The 23,219-nt window shown below is 40.3% G+C and overlaps 1 protein-coding gene across 7 annotated transcripts in view; it reads left to right on the top strand.

Annotated features, from left to right (window-relative positions):
* usp2a (ubiquitin specific peptidase 2a) overlaps positions 1–23,219 on the top strand; it is a 60,487-nt gene that overhangs the window by 25,688 nt on the left and 11,580 nt on the right. Inside the window, exon 1 of one of the 7 annotated variants that reach the window (XM_037775025.1) lies at positions 6,060–6,607. The exons of 5 other annotated variants lie outside the window; for them this stretch is intronic. In XM_037775025.1, the coding sequence (XP_037630953.1) occupies positions 6,452–6,607 (156 nt within the window). In that variant the 5' untranslated portion in view covers positions 6,060–6,451. Of the gene's footprint in view, positions 1–6,059; positions 6,608–23,219 lie in introns of those variants that run through there. One more of the 7 variants, XM_037775026.1, reaches the window with a different exon arrangement.

Genomic DNA, 23,219 nt, shown 5'->3' with positions numbered 1-23,219 from the left:
CCTGGACACGTACAGGAGAAAAAACATCTTTCTATTTTGATTTACAGTGTTTGGCATGCTGTTGAAACCTTGTGACCTTGTATGCAGTCTTATTCATCACCTGTTCCTCTTGTGCCACTTTCAAGCATCTCATGCATTTCTTAGAATTAGTCAGACCTTTTTTTTAAATTTAGGTACAGCTTGTTTACTAACTACTGGTAGCTGTTGTCTTGTATTAGCAAGTTAGCTCACAGGTGATCTGACAAGACACTTTATAAAGGCAGATAACAAAGCACAAGCCTTTCACATAAAGTTAGCTTGTGAGTTGGCTAGCTAACACTTATAAGTTATTTGTATTGTCCTAAACTGGGTCACCTACAATGCAAAGCTTTGCTTTACCAACCAAGCTTAGAAGATAACTAAAGTTTATTACAACTTGGATTTTATTTTCCTAGCTCTGACCATTGTTTCTATCAGTTGTGACAACATTGTACTCAACAAAGTACTTGCCGAGATCTCGGAATCGCTACAAATAGGTCCGTCAGTGCAAGAAACACGAGCAGTCAGATGGTCATACCGGTTTAGCTACAAGGAGGGGGGGCTTCAAGGAAAATAGGTTGGGAACCACTGGTTTAGATAATCTTTAATAAACTGTTTACAACCTGTCCGATTGTCTGACAGTATTGGCTTCAAACTCAGTCAAACCCTGATTATTACTGTCCAAACTTTTGGTTTTGTTCAGGGGCTAAGTGTCACTTATAAACCTGAGACAAGGTATGGTGTTACCTCACCTTGAATTTAAAGCCAGCTCTTTTTAAAGACAATGACAACCTTTCACTCACACTTTTGGCTCCTACTAACAAACAGCCATCGTAAGGCCAGCATATCCTGCTTGAGTGAAAGCTGAATTTTGCCCCAAGTTCTGCTCAGGCTTTGTGTCTAGACTCCCTGTTGAGTCAACAATATTTTTAGACTGTCGGTTCACCACCTTGGTCAGACAGCTTATGGTTTGATAAAAAAAAAAAACCACAGTCTGGTACATGGAGCTTGTTCTTTGGCAAATAAGGGCCAGTAGTTCAGTTTTGTAAGCTGCTATTATGAGTTTGCTTGATAAGGTTTGTAGGTCAGTGTGTGGCATGTCTATCAGGGCAGCTATTTTAACATTACACCAAAGCTGTTGTCAGTAGATATGAATACTGTACCTATTCCATGCATGTACCATTGTCATTATTGGGATCCAAACAACGCATTTTAATATTCTCTAGAGTATTACAATATTATGTTTTACAGACATAGCAATAGTGCTTTGAAGTCAATTATATCCATACATCCATTTTCTAGCTGCTTCTCCGGGTCAGGGTCATGGTGGCAGCAGGGTGTGCAGCAGCCCAGTCGCACAGCAGTTCGTGAAATAGTCACAAAATTGAATGTATTGAATCGTGTAAATAGACATGAATTTTACCTTTTTTTTGTGACGCTTAGCACTAAATCAATTTGTATGTAATCCACGTAGTTATGAAGGGAGAAGTATAGAGATGGATGAACGCCGCGTAGAGAGGACAGGGTGGATGGGTAGGTCAAAAAACACAGGACTTTGGCCCAGGAGGCCGGTGTTTGTGTCCCGTGTGAAACCACAAGTCAAAGTTGATTTATTTGTCACTTAACTTCCGTACTTAAGTTACAGCACTTCCGGAGTTATTTTAACCCAAACCGCGATCTTTTCCTAAAGCTAACAAAGTAGTTTGTTGCCTAAGCCTAACCAAGTTGATCTATTCCTAAACCTAACTCAATAGTTATATTTTGAAAAAGCTGGAGCGGAAATTGACAAATGCGTCACGTGTTGCTGGACATTCGTAGGAAAACACATGAAAAATACGTTGATGAAAGTCGTGCTGAGCGTCATCAAAAAAGGGGAAATTTGTGTCTATGTACACGAATCAAATACATTAAATTTCAAAACTATTTCACAAACTGTTGTGAGACTGTGTTTGATTCCCCTCCATTCTTCTGGAGGTCCCTAAACACTTCTACGCCAGCTAGAAATACAACATTTAATATCTGGTCTTATGTGCACGATTGCTCATAATCAGGCGTCCAAACCACGTTATGTCATTTCTCTGATGCAGTGGCTAGAAACAGAGTTTCTCTCAAATTTGCAGACACCTTCACTCACTTGTGCACAATGAGTCTAGCCAAAAGCTTAGGACTCCCACTGCATCCACTTTGGGTCACTACCCAAAGCTCATAACTTTGAAGAGCTTTGCTTTGCGGGTCAGCTTTCCCTTCACCACCATAGTCTGATACCATGGTTGCATTACTGCAGGTGAAGCCCAAGAGACTTGAGGCAAAGATACTGTGAGGTGAAAGGTAAAACAAACAGTAGGAAGTTAGTTAGGGGGTGAAACAGTTGTCTCAATTTTATCCTTTGGGTAAGACAGGTTCGGACTTTGATCCCTGATTTAGACCCGCACTTCCACTTGGTTTTTACTGATGCTCCTTGTTTTTTGCGCTATCCCCTTTGCTGCTGTACACTGCAAATTTCCCCTCTGTGGGACTAATAAAAGAATATATTATCTTATCTTATCTTATCTTAATTATGAGCAGATCCGTACCTAGTCTAATTGACTAAAAAAGACAGTTTGTGCATTTTGCCAGCTTAATCATTTTGTAGCCAACTTCAGACTTCATGGGATATCCTGTTCTAAAGTTACTGTTCAGGAGACTTCATTCTGTCCTGGAACAGCGACACAGAAGGCTTCGTTCTGTCCTGGAACAGCGACACAGAAGGCTTCGTTCTGTCCTGGAATTCCCCCACATCTCTCCTGAACCCTCCTGAACTCTCCTACATACTACGAATGAAAACAACGTCAGCATTTTTTCGCATCCGTGATAAAGAGGGCTATGCATGCACCTCGTAGGGATGTAGAATATGGTCTGCCATAGACAACAATTAGTTGTTTTAATTGCCCTCCAAAAGGAATTTGTTGTACCTCGGTTAAATTTAAACACTTGAGTGAAGAGATTGCCAGTTTAATGTGCCTAATTTAGCTTAGGGAATAGAGCAGCTATCCCTGGATAATTGTACTCTGACTTCTCCTAGATAACATTGCTCAGAGACTGCTTTTGTCCCATTTTTATACCAGACTGCTTAGCTCTTTGCACCAGACATCACAATACAAACATTGACTCTTTGCCCCCGTCTCTCACGTTGTAGTTTTCCACCTCAAGGTTTTAGACATTCAGACACACACACACATTTAGCCTGGTGATGGAATGTGCTCCTTGGCTGTTTGTTGTGTACACACGCTTGAGCCTGGGGTCACGAGATTGCTGCTGGGGACATGTTGCACCTCTTTCACTCTCCACAGCTGTTCAGATAGAATCAACCACACTGTAGAGCCGCTGTGCATTTCCAATCCTTTCTCTGAAGACCAGTACTGAAATAGCAGGACCGGCACGCTGTTTTGTCATGATTTTGCCTGTTTGGTATTTTGGTGACTGAACTAAACTGCCTGTGAGTGGGAGGTGAGGAACAGCACATTCTGTTGTCTTGATTTTTAATTAGTTCTGTCAGTTATGAAACTTGTCTTCAAAAATGACTAAATGCCCAGTTTTACACCATTTGTCATCAAAACCTTCATCTGCTTGCAGTCAGCCTTGTGTAACCAGCAGCACTAACATGCTACAACTAATATTTCCTCAACGGTTCTATTTTGGACTGTCCGAAATGTCGAAATATAACCCTCAGATGTAACAGCACATTGCCAAGTGCTTCTGGCTCAGTCGGATTCAATCACACTTTTGTGTGTCACCTGACCATGGTCAGGGAATTCAAAAACATGAATGCAAAACACCTGCATGTTTTCCAAATGTTGCCATCAGAGTGCTCGAACAATCAACAAGATGTATTTAGAGAAAGATGAGTTTTTGCTAGCTCTGAGAGGAAAACCCTTCTTTTAGCAGTGTCTATTATTTTGATTAATGCTAGCATTATTTCAGGTCTCTTCAGCTATTACTCTATCATCAACCCTTATTATTCCTTGTTACTCATTTCTGAGTAAACCACCGAAAAATACTTGGATACTTAAAGTCTTAAAGGACCAATATGTAATATGTTTACTGTAATGAATTATAAAATGATCATGATATGTCATCAGAGGTTAAGGAAACATGCTCAATTGAAATACTGGCTTCTCCGACAACAACGCCACAGCCAGCATGTTCTCCTTCTGAAATCAGTCTGTTTTTGTTTTGGATGGTGTGATCCCGTCCTCTGCCCACTTCAACACCCCATTGCCACATATGAAACAAATTGGCACGCAAACACAGTCTTCTACAGCCATGGAAGCAAGCTAACGACCTGAAAAGCCTCGGCACATCTCTCTGTGGTCCGTGTGCAGCTGGTTATCAAAGCAGCAAGTATTTGAGACACACAGCTGGTGAAGTGATCCCAACTACCACTGGCCAGGGGCTAAGGCGGTTGTATCTAGAAGGTAACCCTAAAATTGCAAAACATTTGCGCTAACTGCTATCAGTCACACCGGAGGAGCAGGCGGGTCACGGCTCCAATGTTTCAAATTTGGACTGCTGGTAAACGCTAGCTGTCAGTGCTACATATTGCTCCTTTAAAAATGCTCTATACAGTATTTTTATATTAACAATGGATCAAGTGACGAACAATTTTCACCCAATTCTGAAGTTCCCCTCAGCTTTACGGAACATTTCAGTGTCATTGAGCACATTGTTTTGGTTTTCCGGCCTGCAGCTTTAATATTTTAGTTAATTTTCTAGGCTCTCATCAGCTGTTTTCAGCTACTAAAACCCCGCTGTACTCTACCTGTCCAGCACCGAACGGCAGTCAGATTGGTTAGCGACTATAGGTGGTGAATATAGTAGAGAGATTCATCAGGTGGCCAAAAACACAACTCCAAAACGATGTTAATGTTGCTCTTTAACTGCTGGATGTGTAAATATGCTACTTTATGCTAACAACTTTGCCTTATTCACTGAAAGGTGATATTTATGTCCGTTTTGTATTCATTCTGTTTCTGCTGTGCCCAGGGGGCCAAAAAAATAAATGAATGCATGTTTATGATTGACATTTATGATTGAATTCACTTTTAAAATGATTTTTTGACACAGTCTCACGGCAGTTCGTGAAATAGACATAAATTTCTCTTTTTTTTCATGAAGCTCAGCACGACTTTCAGCAACGTAGTTTTTGTGCGAAAGTCCAGGATCACATGCAATTGTGTCAATTTCTGCTCCAGTCTTTTCAAAATAAAACTTCTTAGTTAGGTTTAGGAAAAGATCGACTTGGTTAAATAACACCAGAAGTGCTGTAACTTAAGCACTGAAGTTATGTGACAAAAACTACTTAGTTAACTTTAGGAAAAGATTGTGGTTTGGGTTCAAATATCTCCGGAAGTGCTGTAACTTAATTACGGAAGTTACGTGACAAATAAATCCACTTTGACTTATAGTTTCACACAGGACACAAACACCGGTCTCCTGGGCCAAAGTCCTGAGTTTTTTTGTCCCACCCATCCACAGCTGGAATAAATAAATCTGGAATTTGCAGCAGCCATCCTTCTCTTCATCCTCTTATATTGTGACAGTGAGAGTGACTTACTAAACCCCCTGTTCTTTGTGTTGCTGGTGAATCACCGGAACCTAATTAAACACCCCTTTTTTAGGACGCACAATCTAATATTAGAACCACTGGATCAGATCGTAGTAACACAGAGCCTATCACATTTATACAGCAGTGTGCCATTCATGATATCATGCTGTTACATTGATAGAACATATTGTGTCATATAATACGCCATGGCCATGGAGTCACGGTGGAGGTTAGTTTTGTGTCGTGATCCTCGTAGAGATGAGTAGTCTCCTTGGAGCACACAGCATTAGTCCTTCAGGTTGTTACAGCAATGTGGAGAAAGGATGGAGTGTGACGTAGTTCAGCACGGCTGGAGGCGGTCGCTGACGTTTGTTGTAGGCTGAATTTTACCCGAGCCAAAAGAGGCGGACCTCCAGTCCTATAAAAACGGAATGGGAACACAATATGCATTTATTGCCATTTACAGAGCGACCTATACTCTGGTGACTGCAACAAGCGAGCCGCGTACACCTGCGTTGACTGATACAGCAGTCAGTAGCTCCTTGTCTTTATTAAGCCTTTTTTTACTCGTAATTATACTGTAAGTAGGATCATTTAAAGGGAAAGCCACAGGTCGTCTATTCGGCGTGATTTGTGAGGTCGGTGGTGCTGTTATTATATGAATGAATGAATGACAACAAGCAGGGGAGCCTATCAGAACCGGAGTGAAACGTCTAATTTGCCTTCCTGCAATAGAGCACGGGTTCAACACGACCAAGCTGAGAGCAAGGAGCTGCTCAGAAAACCCTCCGCCGCCCGTCGTCTGAATAACTCGCACCGGCTCGTCGGCTTCGTCTCTCCGCCTCCAGCATGCCGAGCATGCGACAGTCGTACACGGTGACGGTACCGGAGGAGCCGCCGGCAACTGCTTTCCCGTTCCTGAAGCAGGAGATGCGGAGAAAAGGCAGCATGTCCGGCTCAATGCTGGTGTCAACTTTCGTAGGGCTCCTCATAAACCAAGCCAAGGTAAGAGATAGAGATATAGTGCCCCGCTATATACGCTCCGTTATATCTCTGCTTCGACAAGAACGTCACACCAAACTCCATTCAAAAAACAGGCAATTTAAGGTTTTTATTGGCAGAGCTGTAAAACTCGTTTATTTAATTATTATGAAATGAGGCATGTATAATACACTAAATTGTTATTCAGTAACACACAAATTGGTGCGTGTGTGGTATCCCCACTATCCTATGTCACCTGAATAGTGGGTGGTAACAAAAAGATCATCATAATAATAATAATAATATTAATATTAATAATAATAATAATAATAATGTGCTGGTTTACAGATCAAATTATGCTAAAGCTATTAAAAATAATAATAATTTAATACAGTTTGAAAGGTTATATTTCATGTGAATGTGAGCAAGAAAGGGTTCACATATACTGTAGGAGAGTTATAGTCACTTAAAGGCAGAAATGTGGGCTTTTTGTCATTTATAAAGAGAACCCAGATGTTATCATTTCACTGATAATGTTATGTATCCTGTGAGAGCTGATGTCAGTTGAACGTTGAAGTGAGTCATTTGCAGAGGTAAGCCGCTCTTTTAAGCCGCTGTACTCCGCTGTGCCAGGATCAGTAGGCCTGCACTGGCAGGTCACTGGTTATGCAACCACCGTTTAATCCCCCTCATACACTACAGCTGCTCTTACTACACTGCTCTTATGTAGCCGATCTCACTGTAGGCCTAGGATGGAAATAAATACAGTAATAACCCCATTTTGACAGGGGGCTTTCTTTATGCACTGGGATATCTGTTGCCTCTGGCTGTTTCCATATGGACACAGCCACATATAGTACAGACACATGTAGGTCTGAGTAGTGGACAGTGGACTGAAAACCACTGTTGTGTAAGCCAGTTCAGCCTTAAGACAAATTAATTATGGCAGTACTTTTAATTTGAAAGTTGCTATTGATGTTTGTGCTGATTGAAATTGGTGTACACATCTTGTAATTCTCATAATGATTTTCCCTGCGTTTAATTGTTGTCATGGTAGAAAAGCCTTTTTAATATAATTTGGATTAATGCAAAACTCCCCTGATAAACCAGGTGGACTACTATGAGAGCCAAAAAGCAAGGTGAGGCAGATTTTACTGTAGATTTAAGCTGAGTTACATCCTCCCACACTGGAATGCTACCTGTTATTAATAGTCAAAAATAAATATAATCACTACATAAATGATATCAGACATTTTCGAGAGTGATTTGCCAATATCTAATACTGTAAATGTGAATATATTGGCCTAAGCTGTGAACTGACAGGGTTGGAAATCAATTCTGATATGTATTCTTTGCCTTAAAGCTGTCATTACTGTCCACACCTTGTATAGATATATGGATGTTAAAATTACACATGCATTGCTGGGTAAAGTGAGATTTAAAAGCCTACTTGTCAGCTGTGTTTGTCCTAATATGAGAAGAAGAGGAACAACTTTTAGTTTGTGATCACCAGAGCCTTGCTGCTGCAACTGTGTATGTGTGTGTGTGTGTGTGTGTGTGTGTGTGTGTGTTCCTATACGTGTGTATGTTCCGAGCTACAGTACATCGTGGAGTAGAGCTGCTGTGTGCCAGCTTCTGTTATGTAATGAGAAATCACATTAGAATACACTTTAGTGCTGGCCAGGCCTGGCAGCTTGGCACGCTTTCTGTTGTGTTGTCACCGTCCACATGCTCCTCCTGTCCTGTCCTCTCCTTAAATCTCCTTCCTCTCTCACTCATCATCTGTCCTCTATACATCTCCCTTCTTGCAGACCACCTCATGCATGGTAATGGAAAGTGATCAGTCTTTCTCCTAGTGTGTGCATATGTGAATTTGTTCAAGAGAGAAACGTGCGATCTTACATTAGGGTGTGTGTGTGTGTGTGTGTGTGTGTGGTTATCTGTGATCATGCACATGTTTGTGCACAGCAGGCTCACAGCACGCCAGCGCAGACAGCTGTAAGGTGAACGGTTGCTTTCTACAGCAGCTTTCATACTGCACCTCTTACAGTTGCTCTGTAGTATTAAAGCTAATGTTGAAATGATGAACCAAGTAGACGATCGACAGAGAATCTGTTTTACCACCATTGTAATCATTGATTGTATATTTAAGTCGTTTATAATGCATTAAGTCAGTCTCACACACACACTGTTGACTGAAGGATTGTGAAATATAAGCAATATCACAATATTAATATCTTTACAATTTCAACCTATATGGCGGATGTATGCTAAATTACACAAAACAATTGCATGAAATGAACATTCATTGCAATGAACTGTGTTACATGGTCATGCATTACATTCAACAAAATAATCTTCACATATAAAAGTCCTCTAATCACAAAGAAATGACCAACAAATTAATTTATAATAAGACCTATTGTCTATCCTACCAATGGCAGATAAATAAAAGTCTCGCGAGAGTTCTTGCAAATTTTCTGCAGATCTCAGATCAGATTTTGCAGTTTGCAGGCTATTTTCTAGACACGACTCTACCCTTCATACAGAGCAAGTCTACCTTGTGCCAACATTTTTACTTCTGTGGATATTCCGTATCATAGCAACCAGACGCAACCAAAGTGTCTGCGCCTCATTGCCCTTCTGTGTTCTGCATTTAACAATAAACAAGTATTAATTAGTATCTTTGTTATTTAAAAAGCAGTGATATATCTAATAAAAGCCTAACGATAGAGCTTAATGTATAGCACTAAAACCAGGATAAATTAAGTCATTTAAAAAAAAAAAAGAAAACATCGCAATATAACCGCATAATACTACTACATACTGTTGAGCCAATCGTTATCACCGCAGGGGAAATTCCTTCACTGCGACAGCCCTAATGTTCAGACTTAATTTAAAATGTTCTCATCCACTTACGTGATCATTCTTGTTTGTAATTTGTCATTATAACCGAGCCATTCAAATGTCAGAGATGTAGTGCTTATTGCTCTATTTTCATACTAAAGACAAATATTACCAGCAAGAGCCTAAGTGCACCACACTGGCATTAACTTCAGTGGGAGTAACTTGGCAGTAGATCTTTCATAAGAGGATATCATTTGTGGTATTTATACAGTGTACAGTTCTGAGGTGTTGGCACTTTGTTATACGTTAGTATTTGGTTATTTCCAGTCTCCTTGTCAAGGCCTACGGTGTGATCTTCCAGTGTAGTGTGTGCTGTGATGAGACACAGGCCTAGAGGCCCCACCAGGCTTCAGTGTAATGTAAACACCAGCCTGTTAGCTAGTAGTTAACTTTGCTACCATTGAGGGTGAATTATTCTCCTGGTAGAGGAATGCATACCGGTGGAGATGTGTGAAGATGAGCAGAGCTGTTATATAAGAAGCCAATGTATTGCTTTATGGTCACATGCTCTCCAGCTGTTATCTAAACAATGTTGGGTTTTCGTGTGATGCCCCCGGTGGGTGAAGACGCTGTGTGAAGAGCGTCTTATTTGCTTTTCTCAGAAAGAACATTCTTCCCAGAAAGAGGATCTAACTGTTTACTTGTTTGCATGTAAAAGTGTGCATGAGCGTGTTTGAGAGAAATGAGCTGTGGCTCCATGTCACCGCCACCGGACACTGGCCCAACAAGCTCCGGTGACTGATTCTGTCCCTCTGTGTGCTTTTTAGAAGGGAGAAATAAATAGATTGTCTCTCTTTCCCTATCAAGTGCCAACACCGGGTGCATGTGTGTATGTGTGTGAGCAAAAGTGCCATGCCTGCTCACATGGGAGACAGTTGACAGTAGCATGAGAGGTAACTCATAGAGAGCGAGAGAGAGAGATTGTTTATGATGGTCTGCCAAATAAAGAGACAGGTCAGAACAGACTGTTCTGCTGCTCTCTCTCTCTCTCTCTCTCTCTCTCTCACGCTGGTATGGCAGCCAATCAGCAGTTGGCACTCTGCACTGCCAGGTGGACCCAGGCATCCTGCTGCTGGTAGTGTGAAGTTTAGTTTACAGCCCCAGAGACACAAGCAGAGCGGAGAGAAGTGGCACTTGTTATTGCTATGGTGTCGGAGGCTTATTATTAGAGCATTGCCAATACTGCAATGAGATATTAGTCATCCACACTGACTTTGAATGAGCCTTTTCAGTTCTCATTGGTGCGCATGCATAGATTTATACTAGGGCTGTCAATCGATTAAAATGTTCTATCGAGATTAATTGCAAATTAATGGCACATTTTTTATCAGTTCAAAATTAACCATAAAGGGAGATTTGTCAAGTATTTAATACTCTTATCAACATGGGAGTGGGCAAATATGCTTGCTTTAAGCAAATGTATGTATATGTATTATTGGAAATCAATTAATAACACAAAACAATGACAAATATTGTCCAGAAACCCTCACAGGTACTGCATTTAGCGTAAAAAAATGTGCTCAAATCATAACATGGCAAACTGCAGCTCAACAGGCAACAAGAGCTGTCAGTGTGTCAGTGTGCTTACTTGACTATGACTTGCCCTAAACTGCATGTGATTATCATAAAGTGGGCATGTCTGTAAAGGGGAGACTCGTGGGTACCCATAGAACTCATTTTCATTCACATATCTTGAGGTCAGAGGTCAAGGGACCCCTTTGAAAATGTCCATGCCAGTTTTTCCTCGCCAAAATTGAGTGTAAGTTTGGAGCGTTATTTAACCTCCTTTGTGACAATCTAGTATGACATGGTTGGTACCAGTGGATATGGTATCAATTCCCTTTGGTTTTCTTATTTCACATGATGCCAGTATCTTCACTCTAGCTTTAAAACTGAGTCCGCTACAACCTAAACATCCCAAGTTGCGTTAATGCGTTAAATGAATTAGTGGCGTTAAAACAAATTTGTGTTAACGCGTTATTATTGCATTAACTTTGACGCCCTAATTTTAATATCACTATTTTTGTTTCACTGAAGAGTTTTAGTGTACATTGATGGTCTAAAAGCTGACGATTTTTTTTTACTTCCTTGAAGCACAATGAGTAGGACTTTCCTCTAAAATAATATATTGACTCCTAAAACAATAATCTCTCTCAGTCATCACGTATGACCAACTAGAAGTGTGTGGCGGTGTATGTATCTGCAGAGACCCTGCCAGCCTGTACAGTATTTTCTTATTTTGCTGTGTTCGGGATGTTTCTGGGCGTCAACCCAAGATAAGCACGCATCCGAGACGAAGCTACGCAGCGCCGAAGAAACGCAATTATAGTGAGGCGAAACGCCAAGCTGACAAAGGGGTGAATCTGGGGTTGGCTTTCACCCTTGGGCGAGCACCGTAAACCTCGGTGAGCCGGGGAGGAGGGGCCAACTTTGAATGTTGTGTTTACAAACCACTACCGACAAATCCTACTCATTGTTCCTTTAAGGGCTAAATTGTTGTTATTCTGGGAAAATAATGTATCATTTAGGGTTGGATGATATGGTAGTATTTACTTGGTTTCGGTTTGGTTTGTTTTGCACATTAGGGAGAAGAAAAACATAACCATTTCCTATGTGTTTGAAGTCCAAAATATATAAATAGATTGATTGATTTTTCTATATTATATGAAGTCATAACACAGATTTGATACATGAAATAAGGCAGGCTACTTAATGGTCAAGTAGGCCTATGTTCACATCGCTTGCTTGTCATTTTATCAACAGTTTCTTAATTGTTTTTCCAAAAATGTAGCATATCACACTACTGTATAGATTGGGGCTGTGTATTGGCAAGAATCTGACGATATGATACGTTTCATGATACGGGGGTTATGATTCAATATATCACGATATATTGCAATACTGTAAACAAAATGATATATTGAGATTTTTTAAACCCAATTTTATAAAAAATGTCAGTATAAAGAATACGCCACCATATGCATAAAATCTGAGCAAAAAAGGTTACTTTTTATGCAATTTACATTTATCACAGTCCCTGTAACATTCAACATCATAGCACTACTTTGAGAAGGCTCATACACTGAGAGGGCATTTGGCTTTGCAAATTAAATAAAGTATTGACTGAGTACATTCTTGCATGTAAACTATTAATTAAAAATCGATACAGTGTTTTTGAGAATACAGTATCGATACAATATCACAAAACAAAATATTGCGATACTCAATATTTTCTTACACCCCTAGTATAAATATTGTAGCATAAGATTATATACACCATGATAGAGGATTCTATCCATATTCCCCACTTCTAATGGCATCTAAAGGTGTTAGTAATGGAAAAATCTATCCAAAATATATCCGTATTGCTCTTCACATATTACTCAAACCCTATTAATTAACAGCAAATACACCGATATAAAAAATATTGTAGTAGTTAAACTTGATAGCAGATGGTACAGAGATCATGAGAATGCTCCTGAGCACTCATTTATTAGTTTGGAAAAAGCTCCCTTCTGGGATTTCATTAAGCTTCATCACTCGTGCTCGGAGCTTATTATTTTCCCACACCATCTCCAGTCTCCACACGGTTAAGATTACTAGCTGCTGCAGCAACAGGTGCGTGCAGTGGGTTGTGTAAAGGTAGTCTTTCTTTAAAAGGTTAGCTCTAATGTTAACTTCAGTTCAAAAAGGAAGATATTGTCCACTGGCCCTTGTAACGAATACACCACAAAATCCATGTATTCATTCAAATACATTTAATTATAACAGACAATGTAGTTTTTTAGGATAGGATTTGGGCTTCCAAATCATTCAGACACACCTGCTGAAACATTGCTGGTAAAGTAGCACCTGTGGAGTTTTCTTGTAAACAATGAAAGGTTTTTCCATTCAAACACATTGTGTGTATCCTTGACGTCTGACAAACGTGTTGAATGCATTTCCCCTCATCATTTTTTTGCAAAGCAGATTATATGACTATTTTGATTGTGCATTATTTACACCCATGTTTGCTAGGTTGCAGTCTTCTTCTTCCCTTCCTTTGTCGCCGCATTGCTACGTTTCTTTGCACGTTACCGTTGCCAACATTCGATCAGCGAATTCTTCTTCTTCTTCTTCTTCTTCTTCTTCTTCTTCTTCTTCTTCTTCTTCGTCTTCGTCTTATTCTTCTTCGTCAACTGGCTTTGTGGGCCAATAGTCCTTACAACTTTGCAAATTCCACCAAAATGTAGCCCAACTGGGCAGAAATGTTCACATGCTTCAACCTGACAGGAATAATGAAGTCCATCACTCAGTAGTTTTTCTCAAAAACTGTAAAACATATTAAACCTTCCACATGTTTTGCTCGATTGACACCAAATTTGCTACGCTGCATCTTCAGACTGTCCTCCACTAATGATTCTGCCAGATTTTTGAATTATCAAAAAATGAGCCCACAGTGCATCAAAACGTTTCTGAGTAAACAATACTTTAAACAGCTACCGCAAATTCTCGCTAAATAAAGTTCCAATGTTCATGAAAATAAATGACAAAATTCTGAGGCCCTGGTAGATGTAGGATGGTAAATTTCAGAATTTTATCTCAAAACTGTATTTTTGAAAGTATTTTGTATTCTGTCCTCATGTGAACCATTGCAGTCAATGGAAATCAAGCATTTTTAAACATCAGTTTGTCACTTATGGAGCAATCAGTCTTTATAAAAATAAATCACAGGCATCTTTATGTTGTCTAGATGAAGTACGCAAATTCTCAGAATTTTGTCTCAAAAACTGAATTTTTGACACCAGTTACAGTGTGACGTTATAGTGTGAAGTGGTGGTAAGCTCACCAAGATAGTGACTTGCCCTTGGTGTCTGAGGTTGTGAGTTTGAGACTTGATTGAGGCAGAACAAACATGCTACTGCCTTAAAGGTTTAATGGTGGTGGACCGTCCTGTACTTCTCATTTGTCTTCCTCCTTCTTCTTCCTACTTCTTATTCCTCCTCCTCAAAATGCCCGGCCCCAACCCGCAAACTGCACAACAGCTATTTTTTTTTTTTTTTTTTTTTTTTTTTTTCTTGTGTGCAGTGGAGCTTCTCAAGCCATTGTCCTGAACTCAAATGTCACTTTTAAGACGATAAATGTGTAAAAAGTCACGAGCAAATGAGTCTCATGAACGCTATCATTCAAGTAGAAAATAGCTTTAGTCACAGTGATGCCTTCAACAAACACCCAAGTGTAAATACACATTGAATTCATTATTCCCACTCCCTTGTGACAAGCATGTAGCCTTAAAAAACGTTCAGTCAGTTGAACCTGTCCTTTGTGTTGTCACGTTTTGATGAATATCAGCTGATGACTGACGCTAAAGCAAAGCATGTCAGGCGTTTGTTACACTTGGATTCCGTAGATCACGCTTGATGGAAACACAGAATGCATGCCGACAGTTTAGTCTCGCTGCTGTGGGCCGAAGTTCATCAAGTTGTAAGAATACAGAATCTCCCTTTTTCTCTTTCTTAAAGTAGCAGTGGGTAGAAATAGAGCGAATATGATTAAAAAAAGATATTTTTATAAAACGGTTGCTATGGCCTGACAGTAGTACATGAAACAGGTTACCTGAAAAAAATCATGTGTCTCTGTGTCCTCCGGTGCTCCTAACGGAATCTGCAAGATTTCACAGACCAGAGGAAAACAAGCAGTAAGAGCTGATCTGGAGTCTAACGTCCAGCTTCCGTCTATGAGCATCGGCTGTCAATCACTAGGCAGCGCTGATCAAATATTAATTAATATTCTGTTACTGTAATGCTTATTTCTCTCCTCAAATGTTTTCAGAAACTTGTCGAGATCTGTTGAGGAAATACCAAGCACCGCCCACCAGCCAGCGCACAGCCAATAGGAGAGCTCAATAGGAACGCTCTTTCTCTGAAATGACCTGTGATTGGCCAAAGTCTCCCCTCACGGGCTGGGGACGGCTTAGAATTTTTAAAGCCTGAAAACAGAGCCATGAGGAGGTGCAGAAGTCTAGTTTTCTCTCAGAACACTTGAATTACAATATGCTGAAAGGTTATTATGGAATTTTTGCCCAATGATGCCAAAAATATCCTGCCTAGTCCCACTTTAATGTAGTTCGTTGTTGTCTTCTTCTATTTTTCTATTAAGTCACCCTGGAAAGTAAAGCCCTAATCAGGGATTATTCATTTCTCCCAGCCTCCTCACCTTGCTTTGACTCATTTCCTCTGCTCCAACACCATCCTCCATCCCTCAGGCCAGCAGGCCCACATCTTTGAATTAATTGAGCACAGTGGATGGACAGATTTTACTTCCACCCTGCTGGGTAGACGCCAAAGGGACATTTCCGCTGTCTCGTATTTCCAGTTTGAGGAAGCGGTTCAACCTAGCCCGTGGAATGCTTTTTAACGTGGCCTCTCTGTTCACCATGCTTCTTAGCCTCCAAGGAGTAGGGTTTCAAAAGTAGCTCGCTTGTTGCCTGAGCCGCTTCTGACATTTATGAATAGAGCGTTTATGCAAAGTTATCCCCCTGGGCTGCCTCTTTTGTGTAAACTATGCATCAGTCCGCTCACATGGAACGACTGGGAATATGAACAGTGGATGTATGTTCCCTCTTGTGACTGCTGGTTTTATGTGTCACCTTTCTTTATTTCTCCTCTTCTAGCATGCAAAGGCTTCTTTGATGAAACCTCTCTGCTTTAGTTGAATTTACTGCCAACTGCAAATGGAAATGAGACAGATGAACTGATTTGTGAGTGTGTTATGTAAGATAGTGAGGTAGTTAATTATTAGACCATCTTATTATGTTGTAAAATACCCCAGAGGGACGCACAGAATTTGAATGACCGTTGGCTGATAAGTGATCCATGATGATTAATCAATCAGTAGCTCCCTCGTCTGCTCTGCATTTACTGTGGTGGGTTATGTTGGGTTATATCGTGGTTTATGTTGAGTTGATTTTTAATAATCAAAATCTCGCAAATGGTACCAACCATGTCGTACTAGCTTGTCATGAAGGAGGCTAAATAACGCTCTAAATTTACACTCAATTTTGGCGAGGAAAAACTGGCATGGCCATTTTCAAAGGGGTCCCTTGACATCTGACCTCAAGATCTGTAAATGAAAATGGGTTCTATGGGTACCCACGATTCTCCCCTTTACAGACATGCCCACTTTATGATAATCACATGCAGTTTGGGGCAAGTCATAATCAAGTCAGCACACTGACACACTGACAGCTGTTGTTACCTGTTGGGCTACAGTTTGCCATGTTATGATTTGAGCATATTTTTATGCTAAATGCAGTACCTGTGAGGGTTTCTGGACATTATTTGTCATTGTTTAGTGTTGTTAATTGATTTCCAATAATAAATATATACATACATTTGCATAAAGCAGCATATTTGTCCACTCCCATGTTGATAAGAGTATTAAATACTTAACAAATCTCCCTTTAAGGTACATTTTGAGCAGAATTATATATATATATATATATATATATATATATATATATATATAAAAATACTGTACTGTATATATACTGTATATGTACTGTATCCCAGGAGCATGTCACAGCATCTATATATATATATATAAATACTGTACTGTATATATACTGTATATGTACTGTATCCCAGGAGCATGTCACAGCATCTAAGCACTAACTGTTGAAAAACAAAACATAAGAGTATTGATGGTGGTGGTGAGTGAATGGTCATATTTAGTTAAATACTACGTACTGTAGGTACTTAGCGCTAGGGTGATTTGAATGTCACGGGCTGTTTTTTTTTTTGCTGTCAAAGGCTCAAGATATTTGTTTGTGTTAGTGTTACTGGATAAAAGGAACAGTCACACATGCACGAAACTAACATATTACATATAACACACTTCCATTTTATGCGAGCAAATGGGGGCGAAAAAACATTTGCATCCGGTGGCGAAGCAAATTCGCATCCTAGCATTCATGTAGAGTTTAACTTTGGTGAGCTCTCAGTTTGAGTATCGCCTCGGCAGGCGATGGCCACCCGCTTGCATTTGCGCACATGTGACCATGCCTTCAGTGTATGAAAGAGCCTTTAGGATATGTAATGTTGACTTCCTGAAAACTTGGCTTCAGATTTTTGATATTTCTCTATAACACTGAATATTTATGACTATATATGCAACAATCAAATTTAAGATACAGAAAAAAAAACATCCATATATATTATTTATTAAGATTTATTAACTTTGGTAGAAAATATTGTGTTCATGTATGAGCCCGTCACTAATACTGAGAAATTGATTGAGAAAATAGATTTCCAGGGCCTTTTAATTACAAAGAACACTTACCAGAACATCTGGCAGCTTTGTTTTGATTTCAAACTTATCGCTTGTTTTTTTTTTTTTGCTATGATGCACCTCTGTACACTGTGTCACTTCATTTTCACAGTTTTTTGTGCTGAAAACGTTACACTGGTCCAGCTTTTCTGTTGGTGCATGACTTTAATCCCACATACGTACTCTGTGCTGGTTTAAACTGCTTATGTAGAAGAATCACAGCAGAATTTGCATAACGGAATTAGCTGTCATTATAGCCACGCTACAGGCTGGATCATAGCTTGAGCCGGTGACTCATGGATCGTCAAACACGTACATTAAAGAATCCTGTTCGACACGCCGCTTTAGAAATGAGGACTAATGACTTATGATTGCATTTTACACCGCGTCTGTCAAATGAATAAGAGGTAGTGGGATTAGATAAGAGAGAAATTATTACATTTTTACACAACATATAATAATGTTATTTCTTGCATTTGCTATCATTTACTTCCAATTAGGGCTATCAAAGTTAACGCGATGATGACCCGTTAACGCAAATTTGTTTAAACGCCACTAATTTCTTTAACGCATTAACGCAACTTGAGATTTTTGGGTTTATGTTTGAGTTTAAAGCTAGAGTAAAGATGCTGGCATCATATGAAACTAGAAAACCTAAGAAATCTATTGGTACCAACCATGTCATACTAGCTGGTCGGTTAAATAACGCTCCAAACTTACACTAAATTTTGGCAAGGAAAAAACTGTCATGGCCATTTTCAAAGGGGTCCCTTGACCTCTGACTTCAAGATATGTGAATGGGTTCTATGGGTACCCACGAGTCTCCCCTTTACAGACATGCCCACTTTATGATAATTACATGCAGTTTGGGGCAAGTCATAGTCAAGTCAGCACACTGACACACTGACAGCTGTTGTTGCCTGTTGGGCTGCAGTTTGCCATGTTATGATTTTAACATATATTTTATGCTAAATGCAGTAAATGTGAGGGTTTCTGGACAATATTTGTCATCGTTTTGTGTTGTCAATTGATTTCCAATAATAAATATATACATACATTTGCTTAAAGCAGCATATTTGCCCACTCCCATGTTAATAAGAGTATTAAATACTTGACAAATCTTCCTTTAAAGTACCTTTTGAATTGATAAAAAATTTGAGATTAAATGGCGATTAATCGCGATTAACTATGGACAATCATGCGATTAATCGTGATATCCAATATAAACAATGCTCATCCCTGACCATTGCGAGTTAGAATATTCATTATTCCCATAATCAAATCCCTCCAGTGTGGTGAGGGAGAGTTTCCTCAACAGTTTGAAAAAGCTGCAATAAAAGCTGCTTCACCCTGCCCTAAGGAGCTGCTAAGGCGCCAAAAATAATGTCATAAGTGTGGCTTTTAGTGGAGCACTTTAGTGTCCCATAGCATCCCTAAACGCTGCCTATAAACAAGAGTAAAATCTCGAGTTAAAAACTGAATCAACCTGTTTGTTAATGTGGGTTGGTAGAAGGCTTCAGTCTGAAAACGATCCTAGTTTAAAAGTCACATCTGCTCCAAGTCATTCACTGCCAGTTCCTCACACATTGAGTCACACACACACACTCCATCCATGCTCAGCCTTGTCACTGTGATGTCACCATGTCCTCTAGCTTTCCATCCCGCAAAAAAAAAACAAGAATAGCGTTGCTACGGAGACAGAGCCGGGACGTTGTCTCGTCGTCGTGACGTCTGCCGGGCTGGCCGTAGGATCAGCCAATTGCGAGCGGACTAGCAGGCGTTATTAAAAGCAAAGCTGCTATTTTTGGGACCGGCCGTGGCATTACTCAGCAGCAGAGTGCAGCAAAGTCAGACTTACACATTCCAACGGTGGGGAGGAAGAGGTGATGTGTGTCTGTTGTGAAATCATTTGAGGTGACCAGAGAGGATCGGTCCTGCGTCCTGGAGTCATCGCAGAGGTCTTAAAGCTGGACACACAACAGGAAGTGTGTGTGTGTGTGTGTGTGTGTGTGTGTGTGTGTGTGTGTTTATGTTATATGGCCGTAGCTAGTGCTCCATTCACTACGGTGGAATTTACAGAAAGGAGGATTTAGATAAGCCATAGTTAATTAAACTGTAGATTTTTCCCCTCTGCATGCTGTACTGACTCTCTTTCTCCTGAATAAGAGACAGATGGCAGAGGTTATTTATATAATAGTAAAAAGCCCTTCCTGTAACAGTGCTCATAACTAGATAAGCTGCAGGCTCACATCACTGATGAACAGACGAACATGCTCCCAATCATGTGAATCTCCAGAATGTTAAGGGCTGAGCTCTGGACAGGACAACTCACTTTGATTTCCGTTTTCACATCCAGTGTCCTTTCTCTAAACCTGCAAAGCTCCTCCCTCCCTGTGGAGCTGAAATGACTGAATGAAAATTACTCCACAACTTCTGTATTTTGATAATCAGTTAATGCTTTAAAGCGGCACTGTCAGGACTCAGGACTCCGTCAACCTTGTTACTAGCAGCAGCAGGCAGCTATTTTCAGCCAAAAGCTCTGATAAACCCCACTACCTGCTCAGAAAAGTTAGACCTGCAGTAGGTAGAATGTTTTTGGCATCATCGGGCAAAAAATTCCATAATGACCTTTAAGCATATTGTAATTCGAGTGTTCTGAGAGAAAACTAGACTTCTGCACCTCCTCATGGCTCTGTTTTCAGGCTTTAACAAATCTAGATGGGAGACTTTGGCCAATCACAGGTCATTTCAGAGAGAGCACTCCTATTGGCTGTGCTCTAGCTGGTGGGCGGAACTTGATATTTCCTCAACAGATCTCAACACGGCTGCTGGTTCACAAATTTTCTCATTTTACAGCTAAACAGTACACTACAAGATGTTTCTGAAAACATTTGAGGAGAGAAATAGGCATTAACGTAACAGAACATTGATTCATATTTGATCAGCGCTGCCTAGTTTGACCGTTTGGTCGGAGTACGCGAGTGATTGACAGCCGGCTCATAGACGGCAGCTGGAGGGCAGACTCCAGATCAGCTCTGACTGCTTGTTTTCCTCCGGTCTGTGAAATCTTGCAGATGCAATTTGGAGCACCGGAGGACACAGAGGCACATGATTTTTTTCAGATTACCTGTCTCGTGCTCTACTGTCAGGATATAGTGACCGTTTTATAAAAACAACTTTTTTTTTAATCATCAATTGCTCCATTTCTACCCACTGCTGCTTTAAGGATACTGTAACAATTCAGAGCATTTCCCAGCACACTCACATAACACCCTCTGAGACTATTAGACTACTGATACCGTTTTGAATGGTGTGATCACAGAGGACTACTCCTTTGGGTCAGCAGGGTCATCCAGTGAACAGACTGTGGCCATTCATGTGTGCAAAATGAATCTGTGTGGTTTTAAGGTCACATCCAGGGTGTGTTCAGGCTGCTGACCACAAGACTCACATCTATGAGCTGTCTCCAGCATGTATTGTAGATGCTATTTACATCATCTGACTCAGTTAATTGTACGTTACTGATTCCTTTGTTTGATTGGTCTCCTACTAAGGTAACAAGCTATCACCACCATATTTTATATATGTTTCATGCCCCTTTTCTCTAATTAGAGCTTTGAAACTTTGAAAAACACCTCCCCTTCATCTTTGCACACTCGGTTTGATTTAATGAATGAACAGTTAAAGCTGGAGTAGGCAGGTTTGAGCAAGTATGATTAAAAAAAAAAGTTATTTTAATAAAATGGTCACTATATCCTTACAGTAGTGCATGAGACGGGTAATCTGAAAAAGTCAAATGCCTCTGTGTCCTCCCGTGCTCCTAATAGCATCTGCAAGATTTCACAGATCGGAGGAAAACAACAAGTCAGAACCGAGCTGGAGCCTTGCCGTCTCTGAGCAGCTTTCAATCACTCGTAAACTCCGATCAAACGGTCAAACTAGACAGCGCTGATCATATATGAATCAATATGCTGTTACTGTAATGCCTATTTCTCGAATAAAATGTTTTCAGAATCATCTTGTAGTGTACTGTTTAGCTGTAAAATGAGAAAGTTTGTGACCCGGCAGCCACGTTGAGATCAGCTGAGGAAATACCAAGCACCGCCCACCAGCCGGAGCAAACTTTCTCAAATTTGCTCTGGCTTTCTCCCGTCACGTCCGGATTTTTTAAAGCCTGAAATCAGAGCCATGAGGAGGCACCGAAGTCTAGTTTTCTCTCAGAACACTTGAATTACAATGTCCTGAAAGGTTATTATGGAATTTTTGCCCAATGATGCCAAAAATATTCGGCCTACTGCCGCATTAAATTACCGCTTTCGTGTGGTCTCACCTTGGATTTGGACAGTTTTCATGGTGGTCCTGATACATAGTACTCTTGGTGCTCTAGCTTCACCACAGGTGAGGCTAACAGGGGGCATGTGGGTTAGATAGATTTCAACTGCGAGTGAGATCAGGTGACTGGTGTTAGGCTGTCAGCCCTGCAGAGTTGCTCTCTGCCTAGAAAATACAAGCTCAAGTTACCACACTGTTTGGCCACTAGTCAGCTTGTTTTCATACATAAGATTGATGGCGGTCATATCATCTTTTTGTCGCTCTATACATACTATATTATGACACTATTATTTTTCATTTAGAGTCCAACTCTTGAAATTCTTATGAAATATTACAATTACAAAAAAAAAACGTGATCAATATGACATTTCCTTTGACGAGGCATGACGTTGGTTCAGTGATGCAGGTGGATAGAATGATGCAAAAAATGAATTAGGTTTGGCATAGCTGGTGTTTTCTAAAGCATAATTGTCTGCTGCCTCTGCTTTCTTAGTCAAGGGCACAAGTGTATTCCTTATCCACCCCCGTGTTCTTTGTTAGTTCTTCCTCTAGCTACTCAATTATATAACCACTCAACTTATGTAATGAAATTTAACTGCAGCAAGCGATGACATAAGTTCGGCAAAGCATTTTGCACTATTTTAAGATGTTGAAATCACGATAATATGCTTTGCCATCTGTTGTGTTTCACCGAGCTAAAATGTCTATTTCATGGGTTGGCGCCCTGAGAATTTCTAACAGTAAAAGCTTCAGTGTAGAAAATCCTTAAGGTACACTGATTCCATGTTATCTACTGTTGTTGATCAGATCTCTTCCATCTGGGAGTGATTACCAAGGAAAAACTGACTGTGAGATAACAAAAACAAGTTCCTCTCTCAAGATAATGCTCACCAAGGAAAGCCTCCTGTTTGTCACTCCTAGACGGACACGACACGCACATTCAAGTGCAGATCACATCTTTGTCACATGTCGGGGTTTTGCCGATTCTCCGGCTTCCCAGAGTTATCATTAAAGTATGAATCCAGCCTAAACACATCAGCAGTGTTAGAAAACAGCTGATGTCGATGTAGGGCTGTCAATCGATTAAAAT

This window comes from Sebastes umbrosus, chromosome 7, assembly GCF_015220745.1.
Source record: "Sebastes umbrosus isolate fSebUmb1 chromosome 7, fSebUmb1.pri, whole genome shotgun sequence".
Lineage (NCBI taxonomy): Eukaryota > Metazoa > Chordata > Actinopteri > Perciformes > Sebastidae > Sebastes > Sebastes umbrosus.
Note: the sequence above shows the minus strand (reverse complement) of the source record. Positions and strands in the feature narration are given on the sequence as shown.